The sequence below is a fragment of the Cryptomeria japonica genome, chromosome 2, assembly GCF_030272615.1.
Source record: "Cryptomeria japonica chromosome 2, Sugi_1.0, whole genome shotgun sequence".
NCBI classification, from domain to species: Eukaryota; Viridiplantae; Streptophyta; class Pinopsida; order Cupressales; family Cupressaceae; genus Cryptomeria; species Cryptomeria japonica.
The window spans coordinates 516387069-516412520 of record NC_081406.1 but is presented as its reverse complement, the minus strand read 5'-3'; the positions used below and the strand labels follow the sequence as shown (position 1 = coordinate 516412520).

Sequence of the window (25452 nt, the reverse complement as noted above, 5' to 3'; positions counted from 1 at the left end):
GTGAAGGACCGGAGCTACAAATTCAATTTCGCCTTGTCCTTGCAAGATTTTGATGACTTAATGATTTGAGGACGTCCAAAGGAAGATGCTTTGCCAAATGAATATAATTTGAGATGCAAAAACGAAGGAGAATGACCTATATTGACCAAATCGCTCCTGTCCCTCTCCAAGGGACCAGGGCGAGGTACCTTGTAGCTCTCGTCCCTCTCCCAGGGACCAGAGCGATTTCCTTCATTATGCAAAATCCAGACAAAGGTCAAGGCAAGTTTACGTTCAAAAACAAGGAAAAACATGAGATAAATGCGTTGAATATAAATTGAAGATTTTTGGGATGTCCATAACAGTGCTAATTGCCTAAATCGCTCCTGTCCCTCAGTGAAGGACCGGAGCTACAAATCCAATTTTGCTTTGTCCTTGCAAGATTTTAACGTCTTGACGATGTGAGAAGGTCCAAAGAGGTACATTTTATCAAATGAATATAACTTGAAGTGCTGTCGGGGAGATCAACAGGGTAACAAGTCCGGCTTGAGTAAGGTCCTGGTCCTGAATTTTGGCTAAGTCTGGAATGTCCTGACCCTGAATTTGACTAAGTCTGGAAACTGAAAAAACCTCCAAAAACTAGATTTTGCAATATAACTCCTGGAGGTCTGAAACCACTCTCAAACATCCTGAAAGTATATATGGAATATAACTTAAAGTATAAGAAAGAAGAAACATAGAAGGAAATGTCACTTATACTTAAATGTTATATTCCATTAAAATTGTCTTGATTGAGAGTGCGAAAAGTCAAATTTCGCTCGTGTCCTTCTCCAAGGGTCCAGAGCGAAAAGCGCTCCTGTCCCTCTCCAAGGGACCAAGGCGAATCGCTCGTGTCCCTCACCAAGGGACCAGAGCGAAAATGATTCGTTGAGCCATTCCTGACCTTGTTCGGACGAATCGAGACATCAAAGGCATGGTGAAGGACGAAATGAGCATGATAGAGCATCCAGACTTGATCAAAACAATAAAATGCTTAAGTTCGCTCCTGTCCCTCAGGAAGGGACCAGAGCGATTTTTGATATAATTGATTTTCTTGCAAAGTTACAAACAATGTCAAGGCATGAACGAATGGACTGAAGAAAGACGAATCCGTTGAATATAGACTTGGAACCTGACAAAGTGAGATAAAGGCTACAAAAGGAGGATCGCTCCTGTCCCTCTCCAAGGGACCAGGGCGATGAGGTACGTCCCTCTCATTTTCATAGTTTTGGCGCCAAATAAGCAATTCAAATTTTCCTTAAATGCTAAGTTCGATAAAAAATTGAAAATCCTATTTAATTTGGCATTTAATGTGGCGTTGATCTTTTATTAATTATTTTGCCTTTATTAAAAATCGAAATTTGCAAATTAAAAACGTAAGGCATTAATAATTAATTAATTAATTAATAAAAATCGAATTTGAAGCGCTACAAAGGGAGGTCGGCCTTGCTAAATCATTTAAAAAATCATTTAAAAAATTGTTTTATATCCTCAAGTCGGCCTAAGGGATAAATGCAATCCAAGCGCTTATAAAGGGAGGTGAGAATCATTATTTTCACATTATCATTTTTCATGCGATCTCAAAGGGAGAAGTGCGAACTTGTCCAAGGCATTGGAGATCACGTCAAGGATATACTAAAGGTGGCGAAATTGCTATTTTGAAGAGGAGATCACGTTGATGACCATCTTACGTCAATTTTGCCTAGGCAATTTTATTCATTTTGCATTTTAGAGTTAAGCTCTCAAGTAAGGTATGGCAAGATCTCTTGTTTTAATTTCGAACGTTGATCGTCATTTCCTTAATTTTGAATTTTGGAATTTTGTTTTGCCTTAGCTCAGTCTTTTTTAGGAAATGATTAATAAAGGACTTATCATTAAGTTTCCTAAAAAATTGCTCTCTAATTTATGTTATGTATTGCAAAATCATGGTACTAATTTTGAAATGTTGTGTAGGCATCAAATGGAGGTCTCATCAAGGAAAATCAAGCCGGATCCAGGACGGTCTTCGCCAGGACGATCAAGCCAGGACATGGACGACCTTCTTTGGACTAACATCATCAAGGGCAATCCAGCGTTCCAAGGCGAGGTACATCATCTTCCTGCACATCAAGGACGCAAGGAGTTAGAACAAGGGCTCGTTGAAGAAGCAAAATAGATCCAGAGGAATTAATTAAAGCAAGTTTCTCAACAATATCAAGATGAATATCCACCAAGTTCCAAGTGTCAAATGAGGTGGCGTCCTAGTCATCACTTCTCCAATCAGTGAAGTCCATCTCAGCATGTCCAGATTCAATGTACTTAACTCATGGAAGGTGGCACAAACTCCGATGTACCTACCCTGGCTATCCATTGGTCAATTTTTCTAAAAGGGACATGTGTCCAAGCAATACAATTTTATCATTGGTCAAACATTAAATGTTATGTAATGGTTGTAACAAACCCTAATTAGGGTTTTCATTGTAAAATCTTGGCCATTGATCTTGAATTGATCTAAGCCATCAAATTGTATTGTGGGCACTATATAAGCCCAAACATTTCATTTGTAAAGGATGATTAGAGAGGGTTGGTAATAGTTGGAAGAGTTAGAATATAGTTGATAGAATAGCAATTAGAGTAGAATAGGAGGACAAGGCAAGAAATTGTTGCCATTGATTGTAAACAAATTCCATTTTCATTGAAGTAATGGTGAAATATGTCGTTTTCTTGCAATTTGCATGGTTTCTTGTGGAGTCTTCAATCTTAGATGGTAGATGATTAGATGAATGGAGGAAATGTGATTGATTGATGGTGGAATTCGTACATCCATACTACTAGCAGTTTGTTGATTGCAGACTTGCCTTGCGTAGTCAACTGGATCATTCAGCCTAAGCTCAATTTCAATTTGTTGCCTCTTCATTGATATGCATCAACTTGGATGGTATCTATGCCTGCGGTGATGATTTGAACATCATAAAGCTCCCTTAGAAGATCGCACTAGTCTTGTGTAGATGTTCCATTGATGTCAAAACAAGATCTAGTTAGAGTTTCATCAAAAATCAAGTCATTGCTCCTACATTCTTAGTATTAGGATTAGATCTTCTCTTCGCCCTTATCCTTTTTCCATTTTTTCCAAGTCTAAGTTAGTAAGAGCCTGTGTCCAGCAAAGCAGATCGGAAGTTCAATCATCACATGTAAGTCCCCTTGTGATTCCAGCAAATCACATCATACCACTGGAGCTTGTCCACACGTGGAGACCCCACTAAAAGAACCTTGGAGTCCATCTAACTGATCCTTTTTGCAGATCTTCAGCAGTTAGAGACTATTTTCTCAAGAGAGGATAAGATGCCTATTGGTATTTTATTCTGTGTATGATTGTGTACAAAATACACGTCAACACTGCCTTAACCTCAAGTAGGAATTTAACTAACTCTTACCAAGAGTTAATTAACCATTGGTAGGAGTTTACCAAGTGTCGAACATTTTTGCTTAATCATAAGGTGAGCCCAACTGAGTCTTGGACAACTTTCTTATGCTCTGGCGGACATTGATCCTACCTAAACATCTTCCATACTTGACATCCTTGGGCGAATTTGACTGATCATCAGCCATTCCATTTGTTTGACTTTGAGCCTTGACGAGCTTGTCTAAGCATCTGCCATTTTTACTTCTCCAACTTAGGTGAAATTTTCAATGTGCCATACCCAAACTCTTCCTCTATACTTGATCAACAGTGTTCATGCCATGTTGATACCATGTTGGTTCATCTAGAACAATACCCTAATTAGGGTTTCGACTCTGCTTTTTGCACTTGAAGACCTCATTTTCAAAATCTGAGAACATGGGTACTGATAAAATAGCTGATCTTTTGGAACAAAACCCTAATTAGGGTTTGCTTTTTGCTTTTTACCCTTAAAGACAATTTTCAAAATCTGAGAACATGGGTAGTAATAATTTGGCATGAAGATCAAAACCCTAATCTCGAAAAAAGCAAAAATTTGGAAGCCTTGCTTTTTATACCTTGAGGCAAGATTTTCAAATTCTAACAAAATGGGTAGTAATAAAATGACTTGAGGAACAAAAGCCATATGCCACTTTCAAAAAAGCAAAAAAAACAAAATTTCTAAAAATAGCAAGTTGTCAGAAATGACCCAAAGCAATTGCGATCCTCGTCCTTCAAACCTTCTAAGCACTTTGACAACATTCATACATGATTCTGAGCATGATTTCTCAACTTGGATTGGGATGAATTCTCAAAATCAGTAACTCCTCATTGTAAAAAGATTGGTGATTAGCAGTTGTGATGCCAAAGAAAAACCTTAAAAAGCAAAAAAAAGGGGGTTCCCCATTTGCAATGGGGCTATGTGTGAAAAAGGTCACAACAGGATGCCACATCGGCCTCTACTGAAACTATGTCCATTCCTTGATCACGTTCACTCTTCTTTACTCTAACTTGGAAATTTTCCTCCTTGTGATGCATTCACAATCTCAACCCTTTAAATCATGAAGTGTTTCTTCCTTAACCTTCTTTGATCTTGAAATTTCTTGCCTTGGACTTGGAACATGTTGTCTTGAAAAGTAGACTTTGATCATTTGGAATCCATGTGATGTGTATCCTCTTCATGCATCTTTGAGGTGTCTTCTATCATGTTGATGACCTTGAGGTTGAAATGTGAAACATGTCCTTCCCTTGGAACATTGAGCTAGACCTCAACGCACGGATCTCCTTGTTGACTTGGCTCACATGTGTTGATGTTGTGATAATTGTTGGCATTGTGTTGTCATTCATGTCAACCGGTATGCAAGTTAATGTTACCGGTATTGGAGATTGTTGGCATGTTGATGTCAATCGGTAAGCATATCAACCGGTAAGCAAGCAAGAGACAAGTTGAAGGGAAGACAGACAGAACTGAAGAAAACAAATTGGTTGGTTTCCAGATCAAATATACTGAAGATATGAATACTGCACCAGGAGCAAGGTGGGTGACTCGGATAAGGAAATGAAAGGATAGCATGTCCTAACTGGCAGAACAGAGAAGTGCTCGATAATGTTAACTGGTTGGTATATATCGGTAGTATGTTTGGCCGGCAACTAAGGTTGAACCGACACAATCAATTGAGTCGGATGCCGAGAGAGATAACATGTGGATTCTAGGGGGCAAACATGCAGTGGTAGGTGAATTGCGTATGGTGAGGTAGTTGCCGATTAGGTCGATATTAAATGACGACCGCAAAAATCACGGATTGATTGCAAAGGATTACGGCTCGAAGAGGATTGAAAGGAAACAGCTAGATTGACAAATTCAAGGCCGATGAACAGCGTTCCGATTGCTGAATTGGCCGATGAACAACGTTCCGTTTGCTGAATTTAGTAAACGTGTGTTGGAAGGATCAAGAATGGCAGTGATGTTTGATTCGTTGTAGGTTGTCAATCCAAGAAATGTGATCTGATTTGATTTGATACGGATTGTGGTCAGTGAAGAAAACCCTAGGCACGTAAAGTTTGAATTTTCGTTTTGGCAGGAAAGCATGTGTATAAATGTGTAGATCCAAGACTTAGGCTGATTGATGAGAAAGTGTGATTCTGCCAGGTGAGAGTTGATCAATTTGAGGGTTGATAGCAAAAATATTGAAGTGACTAAGTGTTAGAAGAAGAACCGATAAGAAGGGTTTAATCCGCAAGGCTTAAGGTAACCAATAAACAGTTACAGAGTTTAACAGTTCATCTAACTGGCAGTGTCTGAACTGATAAGATAGCAACAGAGAGTGAAGGAGAGCAAAGTGAGTATCAGAGGAGGTCCGACAAGGCAGAAGCTGAGAAGAGAATTCAGACAGAGAGAACTGAGATCCGGTAGAGAAGAGGTTGTGTGACAGAAAAGAGTTCAACCTACAGAGTGATTTGTTTGCAGGTGTTACAAAACTCATTTGTAACAAAGTGCTTATCATTATATTGATTTTATATTTCATTGTATTTCATTGAGTGGGTGCTCGGTGTAGGGGTTGGTGCTCCTTGAGTTGGTGCTCAGAATAGATTAGGGGTCGATGCTCCTTTGGGTAGGTGCCCATAAACTGCTAGGGGTTGGTGCTCCTTGGGTCGGTGCCCTAAAACATTGTAAACTGTTATTTTCATTGTGAGGTTGGATTGGAGCAGTAGATCTCCACCACCATTTCTCACCAAGGTTTTCCCCACATTGGGTTTTCCTCGTATATCTTATGTTATGTGATGTGCTCTTGTGTGTGATTTCTTGTTAAAGTTTTCATTGTTCTACCGGTTGCACACACACCTGCTTGTAATTGTTTATAATCACTGATTCACCCCCCTCTCAGTGATATCTTGTGTTCAACAACTCTCTATCTCTATATTTTCAAGCTTTCAGCCTTCCTCTATGATGTCAATTCACCTTCTCCAAGTTGCCTTGATTCATAGTGGTATCTTCCCTTGACATTTTCTTGTACGAAACTAGAAGTTAGAACATTTGAAGGAAGATTTAAAACTTAATTCCAAAAATATTCCTAAGTTCTGATTTCTTCTTGTGAATACCAATGCTTTCGGATTTACAAAATCAAAACTTAGAAATATCTATGTTAAATTCTGGAAATTAGCATGATAGTTCATTCACTTTGCACTACAAAACCTGATTTTTGTGACTCTAGAAGTCTGATTATTACCCAGAAATCTGAGATATACCCTTTGAGATATCCTTTTCTCAATTTGTGATCTTTGAGTCAAGGATGAAGTTTAGTCACCACTCAGAAATCAGAATTTAAACGATTTGGGCTTTGGTCATGGACCAGCCCCTTTGATTCTTCTCCCACATGACTTGATGTTTGAAAATCTTCATCTGTATCTTCTTAAGGCAATTTCGTAATACTTTCCTCTTTTGGAATTAATGTTTTGAGTTTTATCCTTCGAATTTCACTGAGTCTTTCTTTGATGCAGATTCGAAACCATAGTTATAAGACTCGGACTTGGCTTGGACTCGACAACTGATTTTGACTCAGACTCGGACTCGACAAAAACTCGGCCAAGACTCGGCAAATTAAAAAACCCAAGAAATTCAAAGTTCAAGGATTTAAATCTTTTTCACTTCCCATATGCCCTTCTTATGATTCATTCATGTATTCTCTTATGGTTAGCATTTTGTGTCGTAGAATACAATGTATAAAATCATTGCATCATTGTGTGGAATGGCACATATATCACACAATGCAGTTTACTTCTTGACAAAGCTGAGCACAAATCTAGAAGAAAAAATTCTATTCTATATTTGGTCTATGCTTTCTAATGTTTCCAGTTTGACTCTTTTCTTTAAAAAAATAAACCATTTTGGAGGGATGAATGTCAATTTGATTCTTAATAAGACAATTTAGATTCCATTCCACACACCATCTATGCATTATGCCTGTCACTTTGATACCAATGGGACCATTAAAAGTCATAGCATCTCTTTTCCCCTTCACAAACTCTCTGTCTACAATCAGGCGTGACTTGTGAGATTAACCAATCAATCATGTATTCTGATATTGTACCACGATTTCTTACATAAAGGAATTCAAATTGTTCATAAGATTTATATTCCACTTCTTCAGCATTGACATATCTAGAAATAAAATTATGAAGTCTTGAAAACACCTTTTTCAAAAACCTATCAAACACTCATGAAAAAAGTTACAAGAGCACATTACTGTAGATTGTACATAATTTCAATAATTAACTATACAGCTTCAAATAAGCTATATTATGTTGATGACAGTTAACTACATTTTCCCTAAATAGTGAACAACAAGCTATTTGACTTTAACCTTGATTACACTTTTAAATTAACTGAAATAATTGTGAAGTCCAATGCTGAATTAAACACAATTGAGCTCTAGCATGAATAATTTGAGAAGCATCTCCCTCAAATTTACAATCAATATACCAACAAAAATAATTGAAATGAATATATTCAAGAATGTACAGCAGTTACATAGATTATAATTTATAATCCCCTACACTTAAAAAAACTCACATCTTATAGAAGATTTACTTCTTTCCAAACATTTCATATTCTTTGAGAAATTGTTTGTTGGTTTGAAAAGAAGAGTCAGCACAAAATTAAAGACATTTGCCAAAGGACAGTTGTTGGGCACCGCAGAGTCCTGGGCTTGAGACTTGGCAAGTCTGCCAAGTCTAAGCAGACCCGACTAGACTCGGCCGAGTCCAAGTCCAGTGGAGTCGACCCGCCTTTGGACTCACAAAGCCTGGGCCAAACTCACAGAGTCCTGTAACTCTGTTTGAAACAGCCTTGTCTGATGGAGCTTGGTGGATTCCTCCCTTTTCCTTAGGCAAGTTTGATAAAACTCCTTAAAGCGATTTTAGATAACCTGTTGTTGAGCGAATTTAGAAAGGCAGAGATAATTTGATTCAAATTTGTTTCCATGTAAAAAGGCTTTCCTTCCATACTAAATAAGCCTTGAACCCTTCCACCTTCTCACGAAGGTTGACTTCCTATCAACTTGAGTTGGTGTACATCCCTTTTTCTTATCAACTTAAGTTGATCCACATGCTTTGCTTTGCTTTTGGAGGTTAAATTGACTAAGGCGATTTTTCTTCTTATCAACCTATGTTGATCCGCACCTTCTTTCTCATCTTTGAGGGTTGATACTTTAATTGAGCGAGTTTCACTTTCCCATCAACCTAAGTTGATCCGCAGGCTCTCGCTTAAAAACTTGCTATCAACCTAAGTTGATCCGTATGCTCTCACTTAAAAACTTCCTATCAACCTAAGTTGATCTGCAGGCACTCACTTAGAAACTTCCTATCAACCTAAGTTGATCCGCAAGGGACTTCCTATCAACCTAAGTTGTCGCACATGCCTTGCATAATGTTGGAAGTTAAAATTTTCTTTTGCCTAGATAGTTAATTGATCGTTTAAACTTAATATTTTCGTCTTCTAAAGTTGATCAACTTCCTTATTTGGAGAGGTTAGTGTGCATCTCCTTCCTCGTTTATGGAGTTTGATTGATCACTTAGACTTAAAATCATTCGAAACCCCTTCTTGACAACCTTGGAAATTTGACAACTTACAACCTCAAGCAATTTTGCAACGAAACCTTGTAATGTCCCCATTTGTCTAGCCTTTTATGAAGTTTTAGCCTTTTGGCTAAGTGGAGAAATAAGGAGAAATTAATTAAATTAATTTCTTATAGTCATTAAATAAATTAAAAATTAAAAAATAACTTTATATTTAATTAATTTAATTAAAAAGTGACTAAAAATAAAATATTAAATTATAAAGTCACTTAAATAATAATAATAAAGTGTACCTACCGGATAAGAAAGGTATCTTCTAGAAGGAATCCTAGGATTGGATATGAAAAAAGATAAATAGAGGTTCACTATTTTATCCTCTATTTTATCACTTAAATAATAGAGGATAAAATATTGCAGGTTGGTGGTTTCAGATCAGGGGTTCACCAACTAAAACCCACGATTTTGTTTCTAACTCGTCATTGGAGCATCATATCACAGCTAGGAGGAGAGCGCTGGCTTTAAGAGTTAAGGGCGATCCTTTTGAGGCTTTTAATGGGGTATTTTGAGAAGGAGTTAGTGACAAACCAGGTCTGAAGACAACCCGTATCAGACCCTCCTTTTTCTACAAATTTGCTCATAACTCTTCCTATTGGCTTTGAATCTCACAAGGGAAGGAAGCAGTAGCATTAGAAGAGAGAGGCGATACCATTGGAGGTGTTTTGAAGGAGCTTTAAAGGAGAATTCAGTGATACAATAAATCTGAAGCAAATCGTATCAGACTGCCATGTCCTAATCAAATTGCTTATTATCTACTGTTTTGACACCAAGTTGTACCAAAGAGGTCAGCGCTTCACTCAAGGGGAAATGGCGATTATTTTTTGGTGAAAAGATTGGAAGTTAGCTGCGGTTCTTCCATTGTTATCAGACCACCTATATGGCAGCAGGGCAATTTTTGGGTAAAGAGGATTTGGCAGCTTGATCTCTTTCAGGTTCCTTTTGGCAACATTTTTGTATACTCTTTCCAATAGTTGTAATCCTCCATTGCTGTCCTTTGTCCTCAGAAAATTCTGAGTATTAGATAACAAGTGTCTAGTTATCGGTGAAGGTATTTGTGCGAGTTGCTTAGTCATTATATATGGCAATAAAGGAGGAATGAGACTGCATTCTAATTTTATGTCTTTCTGAGGATGTATACCAACTATTTGATTAAATGTCAGCTCGCTGTAGGTGCATGATTTGTGTGTCAAATTTGGTAAAGAACACTAGCACTCAATTGTATATGCATTTTTGGACATCATACTAACAATGGTAGTCATTTGTAGTTGTTCTTTCATGATAAATGTATGTTTGTTGTACCCTACATCAATCTGAAAACTTCTGAGACAGCAAACAGCATAACACGCAGTTGGGACAGCAAAATATTCCTTGTTCTCAGTCATCTTAGGACGGGGTATTGCAGACCTCAACCTAACATCCCTTACTCACTAGCAAAGGTTAATGACTAAAGAAGCTAAGAAAACTAAGACACCTAATCTAAGCAAAAAGTGGGGGTCCCCATTTGCAATGGGGTGATGTGTGAAAACGTCACAATAGGACTCATCAAGGAGAGTCTAAGTCCATGCATAGTACAAAGTACATACAATGATTGTACCAAAGAAGGGAGAGAAAGGCACATGGGTACAAGCTCAATGGCGATCAATAAGATCACCATCATGTACAAATTTCCATTGCCAAGAATGAATGACCTAATGGACTTTTGAGTGGAGCAAGATATTCTGCTAAATTAGATTTGAAGAGTGGTTACCTTCAAATCAAGACCAAATAAGCTGATGAATGGAAGACAACATTTAGGACAAATGAGGGATTGTCTGAGACGACCACACTGAGAACATTCATGCAGCTCACAAATGAAGTATCTAAGTCTTATATAAGAAAATTTCTGATTGTATATCTACATGATATACTGATTTTCAGCAAGACCAAGGAAGAAACCTTGGCACACTTATAGCCAGTGCTGCAGAATTTCAAAGAAAAAAAACTATTAAAATCAGAAACTTCCACAGTCCATAATGGTGTTTAGCCAATATTTTGTGGACTTGACCAGGTAGATTTTTATTACCAACATTTCAAATCAAACTCCATGATCCATCATCAGGGTGTGCAAGCAAGAGAAGAGAAATGAGAAGTTAGCAGACCAAGATGACTAAATAGATAGAAGGAATTCTGGCACAAGAACCTAGAAATTAGAAGAGATAGATGAAAAGGATAAGCCTTGGGTGAGGGGAGAGATAAGAAGGGTAGGGCTAATGACAAAAATATGAGAAGGGGATAAGAAGCCAGCATATACACAAGAAAGCCAACAAAATAAAAGAATTGACATAAGGAAAACAATAGCAAATAAAATGAAATGTAAGGATAAAAATGAGTCATAATTAACTTGAAAGGTAATACAGCTTAGGAAAGAGGGAATTCATGTAAATACGGAAAGTAATAGATATACATGCAAATATATATGCAAATGTGTGTGTATGTTATTCATATATTATCTTATAATGCTAGAACTATAGATATAGTACAAGTATTATAAGGTATCTATCGCTAATAATAATATTAATTATAGGGACAACTTTAAAATATATAGGCAATGATATGAAACTTAAAATGAGCATATCATGCTATCTGCTGTTGCAGAGCACTCCTTGAAAACCAAACACCACATCCCCTTGGATGACACGCAAATCCTAGCCAAAGACAAGTACTTCAAAAGGAAACTCAAAGAGGCCATTGAAATCCATAATCACCCCTCCAACTTGAATTGGGATGGTTGTTGGAATTTAAGTTTCACTTGGCATCCTCTTATAAACCACCTTAAGAAACTGGTTCTTCCTTCCCTCTAGTTCTCTCTTTGTCTTGTTCTTTCCTCTTGTACTCTCTTTTGTCCTCTTCCCCTAATACTTTACTTCCTTCTAGCGTATGGCCTGCCTTTAGTTAAGGCTCATTTGAGTTCTCCCCCGTCACTCATTTCCCCTCTTTCCTTTCTAGGCTCATGTTTCATTTGTTTTTCAATTTAGTTTCATTTTTCATCTTGGATTACTTCACCATTATTGTGTCTTCCTTTTTGTGGTTTTGGTTTCATTGCTTGTTTATTTATTCTCTTTCTTGTCCATTTCCTATATTTATATGCTATTATTATATCGTCCTTTTATATTTTTTCTTTTTCTTGCTTATCTCTCTTTGTGATTTTGCTTTCATTTCTCTATTTATTTTGGCTTCTTGTGTCTTTATTTTCATAAGTCAATTTGGCACTAAGGGGACCATACCCAAAAACATTGGTAACAAAAACCTATGTGGTCAGACCCAAGAAAATATTGGCTAAAAAGAAAATCTGTGTAGTGACAGTTTGGGTGCATGGACAACAAGAGGCACTGCTCCAAGGGAGCATTTTTGCGGACAATGCAAGTTTAGATATTCACATAACGTATGAAATTTGATATTCAATCTAACATGTTCATTGATTCAAGTATACCAGCAAGAAAAAATAGAAATTTCTGATTTCATTGTTCGATATTTTCATTACAACAAAAGACCCAAAAGATACAAAATCATATATGAAAGTCCACTAAGTAACATATATTTCTTTAACTGTATGCTGTCACAGTTCTGCTCATTTTACACCTGTATACTCTCATTTTATAATCGTCTTCTCTCCTTTAACTATATGTAGTCATAGAATTGCTCATTGATGAAAATAGTAACAACCGTATGATATTATTCAACAGGATTATGTTTTCATTCCATAGTTGCATGTGGTTCCAATTTCCATTGATGAAGAAAAGTTAGAAATCTATGCTGTCATTACATTTTCAGCCTACAGTTATATGCAGTCATTTCACAGTCTTACTCTTTCATTCTATAGTTTTATGCATTCATTCCAAAGTTCTACATTTTTTTGATAATTTATGCGATCATACATTTGCTCTTTGAATAGCAGATTTTTCTTTTTGGGTTAAAAATTCAAACCCTTAGGAGGATGTTTGATCATCCCTGAGATGGTTGCAAAACATCTTAGATGTTCTTCCCAAGGATGTAGACCCTTGGGGACACCTTGCTAAGGACGCATTCCCAATTTCCCCAGTGACAAGGGATGGCCAAGATATATCCCTTACCATTTGGCTATACTGGAGATGCCAACGGGTGCATCCTAGGTAACATGGAAGAGAAATTGTTGACTAATTTGAAAAAGTGCAGTTTCATGAAAGAAGAGCTAGTATATTTAGGATTTGTGATTTCAAGAGATGGACTCAAGATGGATCCTAAAAAGGTGAAGGCAATAGCGGAATCACACTATGTCGCTTGGCATAAATGTATCATAACTTGAGTAATAGAATCTATGACATAAAATAGTATGTAAGCGGGAGTTATGAAGTGGATCTGGAAGGACAATGAAAGTGGCCTTTGACCCATAATGATGGCATCCATAATAGCATCTTGTACGCGGTTTGGACTCAATTGGATTGCCCAAGTTTGGTGAGTGGAATATTTGACTCGAGTTACATGCTATTCCTAGAAAGTGAAGTCATTCTGATGGGGGTTAGAATTTGAGGAGACCCATTTGGGCACTGAATTTGGGTCCCGGTTTGGCCCATGATTTTGGAAACCACTTATGGTTTCTTGGTTTGCCTTGGTTTTTATAATGGATTCTTGAGTTGGAGGTTGATGTTATGTTGCTAGAATTTCTCAAGACATAAGTTGAAGATCTATATTGAAGAGCTGATTATCTAAAAGTGTATTGTGATCTAAGTGTTGTGATTAATTCATTAAGTGCTCTTTTGATGCTATTTTTTTCTCAAAATGGGTTTCGTAGGATATATCTTGTGTTGTGTGTTGCTCATCATTATTGAAATTGTTAGATCTATATCTATATGCATTGTTTCTCTCATAGGGTGAGAGTGAAAATTATATAGTTTTTACCTTGTTTCCTTTTGATGACTTCCTTTACACATGCTTTTAGATATGTATCTGTATGCATTATTTCTCTCATAGGGTTAGTGTGGAAATCAGATAGTTTTTAACCATACCCTTGATTCTTGTCTCTCCATACCGAAAACATGTCCTCGTCTTGGAGACCTATATGGAGACATCTCTAGACATTAGAGACTTCAGATTAAGTTTCTTTGCATCTCCTATACGTCTCCTATAAGAATCCCTTAAAGAGAAGGAGACTTCCAACGCATGTGCATGATATTGAAAAAGCCACTAGAGATGCCACAAATTTCCTAGTTGGGTATTTGATCTGGCTACATTTGATAGATTTCAAGGACAAAGGAAAAACTTCAAATCAATTTAACATGGACCTTTATGTAGCTCATGGTAAATTAAATCAAATGCCTTCAAACTGGTCTCCATAAATGCACATGTTAAATTTGGCTTGTGCATAAACTAAAAATACTTATTTTTGAACCACAAGGTAGAAAACCTATAAAATTTATCTTTTACTTCTATAATTTAGATTTTCCTGATTTTCTAACAATATTTACCCAAAATAAGTTAAGTTATTTCTACACGTATAAATTATCCACCTGAGGTTATGAATCACCCATGTAGTTAGATAATATATTCCTGATAGAAGTAAAAGAAGTTTGTTGGCGGCAATATTGTACATGAAAATAAAACTAGTTAATTAAGTTGTAATTGTCTTGGTTAGTTGGCAACCGAGGGGTGGCAGTTGTGGTGCGACGGTTGGCGCTCGCACCCCCTTTGTATCTTTATATACTTCCGAATGTAACTTGTGACGGAGAACAATTATGAATGGAATAACATCACTTATACTTTATTTGATATCTATGGCATTATTATTCTGCATTATGTGTTTTATCTGTGTACTTTAAGTTATTCACCCAAGAGGGTAAACATTTGGCGTCGTTGCCTAGACATAATCGGGAAAGGAAGGAGCGGATGGCATACGGACACGATGGGCCTACCCGTTGGTGAGATTAACCCAGAGGCCGACAACACGCAAACGGAACAATCATCGTGGGACGCAGAGCATGATGGCAAGAGGCGAAGGGGAAATTGAACCCTGTAATAATCCCGACACAATGTTGAGATAAATTGTGGCCGAAAGGAAAAATAATAAAAGTTTTTTTTTTTTGTGTACATGGCATGTGCTTGCTATGTACGGAAGTGATTTATGCCCAATATATTAAATAAAGATAGAAATAAGAAAGCAGAAACGGACGAGTGGGAGGCTACGCAGAGGGCCTTGATTCTAGAACAGCAAGTAGAACGTAGACGGAGGCTAAGGCAACTTGCCGAAGGACGACCTGCCGAAGGGTGGCCCAAAGGGAACCAAGGAGGTGTCACGGAGGGTACAGAAGCCGAGGAAAATTTCTACGTGTCGCCAGAACACCATAGGGTGCGGAGCCACAAAGAGTTTCTGGAGGAAACAAGGTTACGGCGGAATCTAATCGAAGAGACTCGAGATCAATTTAGAAACTTATCCCTTACGCCACGAAGTGAGGATCACGAGAGGGAGCTAGCAGTGGGTGCGGGTGACAACGGAGGGGAGGACAACTGTACGGTTGCAAGTGTCCCACACAGCAGGGAAAGCACCGTACCTCCAGTCACCCACGCAGGACACACCACCGATGCCGGAGGGAGCAGCGCACAGACGCAGCCACAGCCACCTCCAGGAAGACGACCCCCCTCGATGGCGAGCAAACAAAAGTTGCCTAAATTCAATGGAGATGGCAACGATGACCCCGTACGACACTGTCGTACATGTGAGACAATATGGTCAGCCAACGGCGTAGTTGACAAAGCGGATTGGGTGGTGCAGTTCCCTGCCACCCTGAGAGGAGTAGCCATTGATTGGTACTCTGATGTGGACAAAACAAAGGTGGGAACATGGGATGACCTACAGAAAGCCTTTGAGAAGGAGTTTCGACTCCTTCGAGATGATAATGAGATTGTGGTGGAGATACTAAGCACAAAGCAGGGAAAGCATGAAACAGTGCGAACATATAGCCGACGATTAAAGGAATTACTGGGGAAGATGGAGAACCAGCCGACTGACGGACTAAAGAAGAGATGGTTTGTGGAAGGGTTGCGGTCATCCCTGCGGAGGAAGATGAAAATTGTACCGCTCACCTCATACGATGACGCATACAACCGTGCGATGGTCTTGGAAAGTGAAGACAAAACATCACGGAAGAAAAAGGACAAGTCCTCTGGAGAAGAGGAGTCCTCGGGAGAAAGCAGTAGTGACGAATCATCAAGTAAGAAGGTGCAAGCACTTCAAAAGGATATGCACCATATGTTGAAGGAATTTAAGAACATGAAAGGAAGCACGAGCAAAAACGAAGATGTGTGCTGCACTGATTGTAAGGAAGAAGGCCACACAAAAGGCACTTACCCGAAGAAGGCGTTTTGTGAGATTTGCCAAGTGATGGGACACTCCATCAAGGAATGCCCATACAACATGAAAACCCAAAGTATGCAAATGAGCCAAGTGTTGTTCACTGAGTAGGCCACAACATTCGCACCAGCGGGTACGGCCCAGCAAACCAACACAACGGCATCATCTGGAGGTTACCGGGACAACAGACGCGGCGGTGGAAGGAATAACAACAATAACAATAACGGAAGTCGTATCCAGTATGACGCCAAGGGTCGGCCAATGATCCAATGTAGGGCCTGTAATCAGTGGGGGCACTTCGCCCGTGATTGCACGAAGGAAGCCACCCCTCAGCACCTCTGCCGATGGTGTGGGCCAGGCAACCATGAGGACGCAAATTGCCCAAAGGCAAGGGTTAATCTCCTCAACATTGATAAGGCTGAGAAGACGGGTGAGAAAGAAGTACTGGTGGTCACCCGCGCTCAGACAAAAAAGGCCATTTATCTCAACCCCCATACGGAGAAGGAGAGATTACGGGAGGCAAAGGCCAATATTGAAGGTGAGATGACTGCCGAACGACGGAACAACGAGGTGGTGAGTACATCATCCCGTACGGAAGCTGAAAATAACATCATTGGGCAAGTACTGCAGATGGAAGTACCTATAAGGGTAAAGGACCTTCTAGAAACAATGCCACAATTAAGAACCGCCATTTTTAGTTCCATACAAACTACTGCACAGGCACCTTTGCGTGCCACACGGGTGGAAGTTCCAGTCAGCCCCTCAGCTGACCCAATGTTGTTGGCCTTAAATAGTGGTCAACATCCTGTTGTAGTAGAGATGGGAATTCTCGGGGCTATCCTCAAAGACACCATCGTGGACGGAGGTTCGGGGGTGAATGTACTGCCAGAGGATACGTGGAAGAAGTTGGGGAAGCCAACACTATGGCCACCCACGTTCAACTTGGTAGGTGCAGACCAGCACGGCATCAAGCCACTTGGCACCCTGATGGCCCAGCTAGTCACCATCGGCACGCAACCCTTCATACTAGATTATGTGGTAATCCCACTCAAGAAGAAGGGGTACGACGCCATCTTAGGCAGAGGGTAGCTGGTTACAGCAAAGGTGAATCACGACTGGAAAAAGAACACCCTTTCTATGGAGAAAGGGGGGCGGAAGTACACCATTGATTTGAGGACCCAGGTTGTCGGCGAGGAACTGGCATCATCTTCGGAATCAGAGGATGAAAGAGAAGGTGACCTGAGGAACGAAGGACGGGGCTGCAGGGAGCCCAACGACAAAGGGATTCTCAAACTAGGAGAGTGCTCCGAGGATGAGACAGGGTCATTCAACGTGCTCTTCCACTGGCAGATGGAAGATTACGAAATGTTCCAGAGCTCCAAGCTCAAAGTAGAGGAACCAGAGCAAGTTACAGAGGAGGTGTACCTGCCAGAATACAAAGAATATTGGAAGGGAGACGCCCCAAACCTCAGTGACGTAGATAATCCCAAGATCATTTGTGTCGGCAACAACTGGAACCCTGTGTGGAAGGCCGCAGCCTTCTTTATTATTCTTCTTCTTCTTATGTACGGGAAGGAGACCGTGGTCCCTGTAGAATTTGTGGTTCCAGGTCTTCGGATGGCCATTGAAAATAGACTTGCCACCAACAGGTCCAAATTGAAACCCTACCACAAGAAGCGCGCAGGGGACCCAAGAGGCCAGAAGGACACCCGAGAGTCCGGAGGGGAACCTGATAGGATGGAAGGGGACCTAAGAGGCCGAGCAGGCGACTCGAGAGGCACGGGACCAAAGTGGGAGACTCTCAGGGGAGGCAAACCGAGAAAGGGAAATCCCAGAGGCACGAAACCCGAGCCAAATCTGGACACTTAGAACAAAAAAAAATCGTATGGTCGTATGGATCTGTACAATAGTTGACCATACGGTCGATTTACAAAAAAAATTAAAAAACGAAAAATGCCACGGTGGGACCACCGGCGGTGGAACCACCGACGGTGGACCATCGTATGGTGGATACACCGCCCACGCAAAGAATAAGACACGCAGCCGCACAACCACGCAGCCACACAGACACACACGCAGTCGCTCCGTCGTCAGTGGTCCACTATATGGTTGAACTGCGTTGGGCGTGCGGAAGGAGGACCGTACGGTGTGCACGGTTGACCATGTTGTTCGTACGCTAGAGGTGTGTCCGTACGGTAAGGAGGGTGTTGACTGCACAGGAAGGTGGCCGTACGATTGGAGGTGTCAGTGCTATTGTTGATCGTACGGGGAGGTTGTATGGCCGAGGTGCCATCGGGGACATTACAGTGGATTAAAAAAAAAAAAGAACAACGACCAGATTGAAAAATCATTCGATGACAAACAGAGTCTGAGGGAAGGCATTGCAGGCACGCGAAGTCATACAGTACCAGGGAGTTATTCAGTTCAGTTATTAGTCTTTGGGGAGTGTGATGGAGGATTTGAGGCATCTCCTAGCCTTTGTGCCCGAAGGTTGTGGCCACCTCCAGGCATGAATGGTACGCTTTGAGGAACTCGGAGTATGTCTCGGCTGGATGTGAGGTTGCCTTGGTGGATGCACAGAGGGCTCGGGAGGAGCTGACCACCAGGTTGGAGGCAAGAGTAGCGTGAGACTTAGCTCAGCGTACCCAGGAGTTGGATGTTGAGAGGGCAACGCGGGTGGCTATCGAGGACAAATTGGCTAGGGAGACAGTATCATTTGAGTAGCAGTTGGTGGAGGCTAAGACTGAAACGTGTGTTTTGCAGACAAGTTTGGTTTAGGCACAGGAGGATTGTGCTGTCAAAGGAAGCCATAAGGGTGAAATCCGCACTTGAGCATCGGATGGTAGTAGAAAAGGGTTTTCAGGCGACGACGCAGCAGGTGTATGAGTTCCGGGCTCGACTGGCGTCAGCGGTACTGTTTAATGTCATCTCTATTTTGTATTAAGTCGTTCGGAGACAACTTCTTTTCTTTTGGGGGGGATGATGTTGACGGCAATATTGTACATGAAAATAAAACTAGTTAATTAAGTTGTAACTGTCTTGGTTAGTTGGCAACCGAGGGGTGGCAGTTGCGGTGCAACGGTTGGCGCTCGCATCCCCTCGGTATCTTTATATACTTCCGAATGTAACTTGTGACGGAGAACAATTATGAATGGAAAAACATCACTTATACTTTATCTGATATCTATGGCATTATTATTCTGCATTACGTGTTTTATCTGTGTACTTTAAGTTATTCACCTGAGAGGGTAAACAAAGTTTGTAATTAGCTCTTACATTGTATATTGTTTGTTCTAGACTTTAGCCAGAAAGGGGCGAAGCTGGAAATTTCTGGGTTCAATGTGCATAGTTTAAAAAATTCAAATGTGGCTAGTTTCAAAAATTCAAATATGATAACACACAGAAGTTCTCAGTTCAAATGGGAAGATTCAACAAAAAACATATGTGAATAATTTACTCTTTAACAATATAAGTTCAATTTTCATGTCTAGGAATCGATCAGTGGTTGTGACTATATCTCCTAGGTCACAGTTTTAGAAGCCAAATGACAAAAATAATCCATTCATACCGTTCTAGTTCATTATATTCCAAAGTTCCCTTGTAAGAAAAATTTGGAATACAAAAGACAAGATATTGACTTAATGGTAATGCGCAAAATATTAAGTATGCTGTAAAACCATTATGAAATTCACATTTGAAAGTAGACAATATAAATTTTATAGTTTACTATTCAAAGAATTGCTATGCTTGTACCTCAATGGTCACATTGCGATCCAATTGTATAAGTGGCTTAGCAACATAGTCCATTGGCATGTATTCTTGAGATGGAATGAGTGATTCATCCCAGCTTGTAAAATAAAGATCACCATCAAGATCGCTACCTGAGCACTCATTTGGGTGGGGCCTGCATATTCGGAAGTATTTCAAATAAATTGAATGCATCAGGAAATTCTGTATTCCTAAGAAACAGTTCAACTCAGATACAATTTGAACGCTAACAATGATTAAGACATCATTTTATTTTATTTCAAATAGACAAAAAAATAACAGAAATTTGTGGGGTCTAAATTGCTAATGGCATTCAAAGCTAAAAGTTAATATCATGCATGGAACCCATGATAAATAATAAATACAATTCAATAACTCTAGCCATCTGAAATCTGCAATCATCATCACTCTAAATGCAAAGAAAACCTGAAAGCATCAGGTCAATGGAACTTAGGCAATGATACCAAGGAAAAGGAAATTATGCAAGCCTCTCATGGGTATCATTGCTTAAGTTACAAGTTTCTCGGGAAAAATTCAACACATGGAGATTGTCATTTGAAAAAAAAAAAACTACTTTTGCTTTTAACTTTTGTGAGGATACTGCAAACTTCCAATCCCCCATGTATAGCAACTACTGAAGCTCTCCTGCCAGAATTATCAGCGGTTCTAATTTTAGGATAAAGATCTTGTTTTATTCCTGTTGTTTTGCTTTGGATGTTTCATGGATGATAGAATCATTTGCACGGAAAAAATAGTAATAGCCAACCTTGATGATAGAATCATTTGCACGGAAAAAATAGTAATAGCCAACCTTGATGATAGAATCATTTGCACGGAAAAAATAGTAATAGCCAACCTTGATGAGACTGTCCTTAGAGATTTTAGAGTAGATCCAATAGGAAAAATGCCTAAAGAACATTATCAACCTAGTTGTCTTCTTTAGAGTCACATGCATGGACTTAGGGCACCCTTCTACTATAAGACAAGCTACCCTGCAAAGAGGTCTCAATAATATATCCTTTCACAAAACAAGGATGTATATTACCAGAAAGACATCATTCATCAGTGCACATGCACTGGCGGACAAGCTAACATCAGATAAAAAGTGAGACTAAACTGCAGTGGAAAGTGACTTTTCAAAACTTAAGTTTTTCATATACTACCAAGATATACAAAAATAATATTGGCTTCCTGAGTTATTCTCATTAAGTCTACAATGAACCAAGTGAGAGGGAGAAAACGCTATTTCTTTTCTGTTCTATGATTTCTTATTATGAAAACAGAATGCTAATGTGCTGAATATGTAGATGACATTGCAGGAGAAATCAGAGAAATGGTGAATTCCTTGAACCATTGCTATTAATTGCGATGACATGGCACAGGTCTAAAAGAGCAATTTATCAAACTCTTATTCAAAGAAAGGAGAGAATGGTGAAAAGAAAACACATATACAATACTCCAAAAGGTTCTCAAATTTAACATAAGAAACATTATGGCTTTGGATCATAATCTGGGAAATTGGATCTTAAAACTTGCCACTCAAGATGTTACAAAAAACCATTTCATTCTATACAGTTTAAAATTTCTCGCAAGCCTTTATGACCATAAAAGTGGATCAAGTTAATGTAATAATAGTAGAACTTGCTATGATTTTGGGAGCTAAAGAATAGATTGCTTCAACTTATACTACTTGGGAAGACATCCTCAAATGTGTAACATAATAAGATAACGAGTTTCTACTTTGGTTGTCACTAAGTAATACTCTCTCCCAAATGAAATTAACTTCATATACATAACAAGAATGGCAAAGGTACAAACTTAAATTTTTCTGTTTGAAGATCTTGAAAATGCATTTGGATGGTTTTGCTGATGTACCCATGGGCATCACTCCTCTTTCTATAAAAGACCATGCAATTGAATCCTTTCAAATTTTTCGCAGTCTATGTATGGAAATAGAATTTAGGACAACATATCAAGGCCTCAATGGGGTTTCCAGAGAATTCCAGACAGTGCCTAGAATGCAATAACAAGGAATAACATATCAAAATGTACATTATTTAGCTGTGATGTTACATGATGGTAGCAGCAGAGAATAACATACAAACTGATACAGTCAAAAAACATTAAGGAAAATTATCATGGCACTCAAATTCCTTACCTTCGTCCATGCTGGGGGAAAACGATACAATCAATCATATGATGAAGCTTCAATGTGTTCTTGGCCAAAAGGACACGTATATCACCTGGATGAAGGCAGGGGTTTTTTGCAACAAATACTTTTCCTTCTATTATGGAGTTGGCATGGTTCCCGTCATCATGAAACTGCTTGTTTCCTGGAGCACGGGAAATTTGAATAAACACTTCACCGTAATTTAGTGTTCCAGTTTCATCCAGGCATCCCATTAAACATCTTCCCTTAGGAACAAAAATGCGTGCCTTACTTCTTAACTCTTGACATTTAGATGCTCGAAATGCTTGAAGCATCATTGACAAGTAAGGCTCTGAACTTGGGCAATAGCCACACGACAGCATGTCTGTGAGAAGATGGTGACTTTCACCTGAAAAGAGAATATGCAGCACACCAAGAGCATCATCTCTGTTGTTCAGAAGATTATCCAGGTGCGCCACTGCCTGTTTTTGCAGAATCTCAAAGTTTTCATCTTTAACCCCCAAACTAGACAGCAGAGTAATAATTTGACGGTTTAAGAAACATGGCCCATATTTTGTCCAAGAAAGGACATCAAGACTTATGTTATTTGAAGTGTACTTCCGCATGCTTGGCCGCAAGGACAGTTTGTGGTTAGATGCTGGATCAATAGCTACAACACCTTTGTAGCCAGCATACCTTATTTGAAAAGCAGAAGGTGGTTTCTTCTCACATCCACACTTACGAGCCACCTCTTCTGCCAAAGAAGAAGATATTTTACCAATTCCATCTGAAAAAATGTATTTTTTACCACTACTATGAACCTCTATGTCAGGAATGTATTCAAATTCATCTGAGGCAACATCAACTGTTTCAGTGGAAGAGCTAAATGATTGTCCCATTCTTGTTGCACACTTTGCAACACATTTTATCGTCACAAAGTTACCTAGCCATTTCCTTATATCATCTGCACTAAGTGACTCAGTTGAGGCAAACATCCACAATGAACTTTCACGTAGCTGACTTGAAGAGAAAGCAAGAAACTCAAATATTTTATTCCCTATCAAAATACCTTCTTTCAAAACAGACAGAATCCTCTCATATATTTTTGTATGCTTCTGTGGCGTTTCACGGCCCATCCATTGAGACAAGTCACGAGAACTAAGCGTGTTCAAGTTCTCATCAACAAAGGAAACACGAAGAAAGTTGTCAATGTATTCTGCAAAGTGTCGTGTCACACGATTGGAAACATTAACTTCAGGTCCACAGAAGTAGATTTTTGAAGGAGTAATTTGTACCCTATTGATACACATCAAGCCATTATCCAGAGATATTTCTTCAGAATGAAGGTGCCCTTTTGATTTTTCCAACATACCTAGTTCCTTTGTGAGCCAATCTACAGGTCTGTAGCAAGTGTTCCATCCTGAATTACTAAGTTTTGTTAAAGCCTGATATATATAATCAGCTGGCCTTCTCTCAGGCAGTAGCAAATTGAAGAATTCCTTGCTAAGCGTTGGCCAACTAAGAATGCCTTGTTGGACAAGTGAATTTATTTTGAACATTATTTTGTAGGGTATGTCCAAATCTTCTGGAGGACTTATGATTGGCACCAAAATTGAAGTTGGATTAAATGGTCTTCCATGCTCTAGCAAAATTTTCTCTTCAATCTCTTTGTAATGTGCAAACTTGTTCTGAATATGAGAAATGTCTATAGAATTGGGAAGCTCCAAACTAAATGATAAAGATTGACCTATACAACAACATTGTGTAAAATCTGTTGTTCGGATCCACTGAGCATCTTTCAAGTCTTTGTAGTTGCAGCCATTAGTATCAGATTGTAAAACTGGGGACATTTTGCTGTAAATCCTCGGGGCATTCCGTAGCTGTCATAGTCAAGCATATCAGCTGATCAGTGAATGCGTTAAATTCCTCAAAACACAATCATTTCACAACATAAAATTGTTTTTCATGCTTCTTGTTTCTAAATCTTAATTAAAAAAAAACTACTCGTTCCAGGAACCTCATTCACATTAGCTGCAGATATGACCATTCATGCCCAAAAGCTCCTGGAAAATAAGATATTCAATTGAAAGAAATAACTTCATGCAAAAGTTTCTTACATTTTATTGTCTTTGCAAGACATGACAGGAAATTGTGATTTACTTGTAATACACACTGCATAAAACTTTTGTTCTGGATATATCTAAATGCCAGAGACAAGACACTGAATCTAGATCTATAAAATGTAGAACATTTCAGTGCATTTCAGGCTAGTGTATTATTGTAACTGTTACTAAGCTAGCTTTCCCTATTTTTCTCCATCAGTATTTCAAGTTCCCTTTTATGATTTTTGAACGATCCTGATCAAATATTAATTTAACGTTGCTCGTCTGTACTTTTGCTGGTAACTTAAAGGTCCTTGATATTTCATCAAGACACAATTCAAACTAAATGGATGGTGTTACCCTACCAATTATCCAGCATTGCCTCAAAGTCAAATGTGGTTTTCACATCAAGTCTATCATGTATGAAATATTTGAACAGTCTCAGTAATCAGCTTTATTCCCTACAGCTGTACAAAAAATGTAAACCAAAGTAACCTTGGATCCTTCTCTTGAGTATATTTTGAGGTAGTTTGAACTTTGAAGTCTTTACTTTTATTCGTATTTACATTGTTCTAAGTCAATTTTTATCCTTAATTTCCACCAAAATCCAACCAGAAACTACAAAACCAAAGCTTAATTATGTTCCACTGCGAATGATAGTGAAATGTGGAGGAATTAAAGTGCTGTCACACAGAGAAATGAAGTACTAAAATGAGAAAACAATGCAACAATACACAATTTATCCTGGGAAAACCCCATAAAAGGTGAAAAACCCAGATTGGTAGTGGCAATTTCTCTTCTACAGTTCTACCATTGTGTATTGCTCAACTAGAGAAGGATAAATGTAAATACAACCTCCGCCAAGCCTATCTTCTCATTTTCAGCTTGTTCTTCTACTGCTTGTATTCTCTTCCCCCTTGTGTGTGTGCACCCTCTCAATGTCTTCACAAAGAATGCTGTAAGACTTCAACATGTTTACAATGTCCTCTTGCTCAGAATTTGAAGA

General features: G+C 39.0%; 1 protein-coding gene across 1 annotated transcript in view; it reads right to left on the bottom strand.

Annotated features, from left to right (window-relative positions):
* LOC131045250 (RNA-dependent RNA polymerase 1) overlaps positions 1-25452 on the bottom strand; it is an 84750-nt gene that overhangs the window by 32710 nt on the left and 26588 nt on the right. The window contains exons 2-3 of the mRNA XM_057978802.2: positions 22354-24224; positions 20181-20331 (exon numbers count right to left, since the gene is read on the bottom strand). Coding sequence (XP_057834785.1) covers positions 20181-20331; positions 22354-24224 — 2022 coding nt within the window. The remainder of the gene's footprint in view (positions 1-20180; positions 20332-22353; positions 24225-25452) is intronic.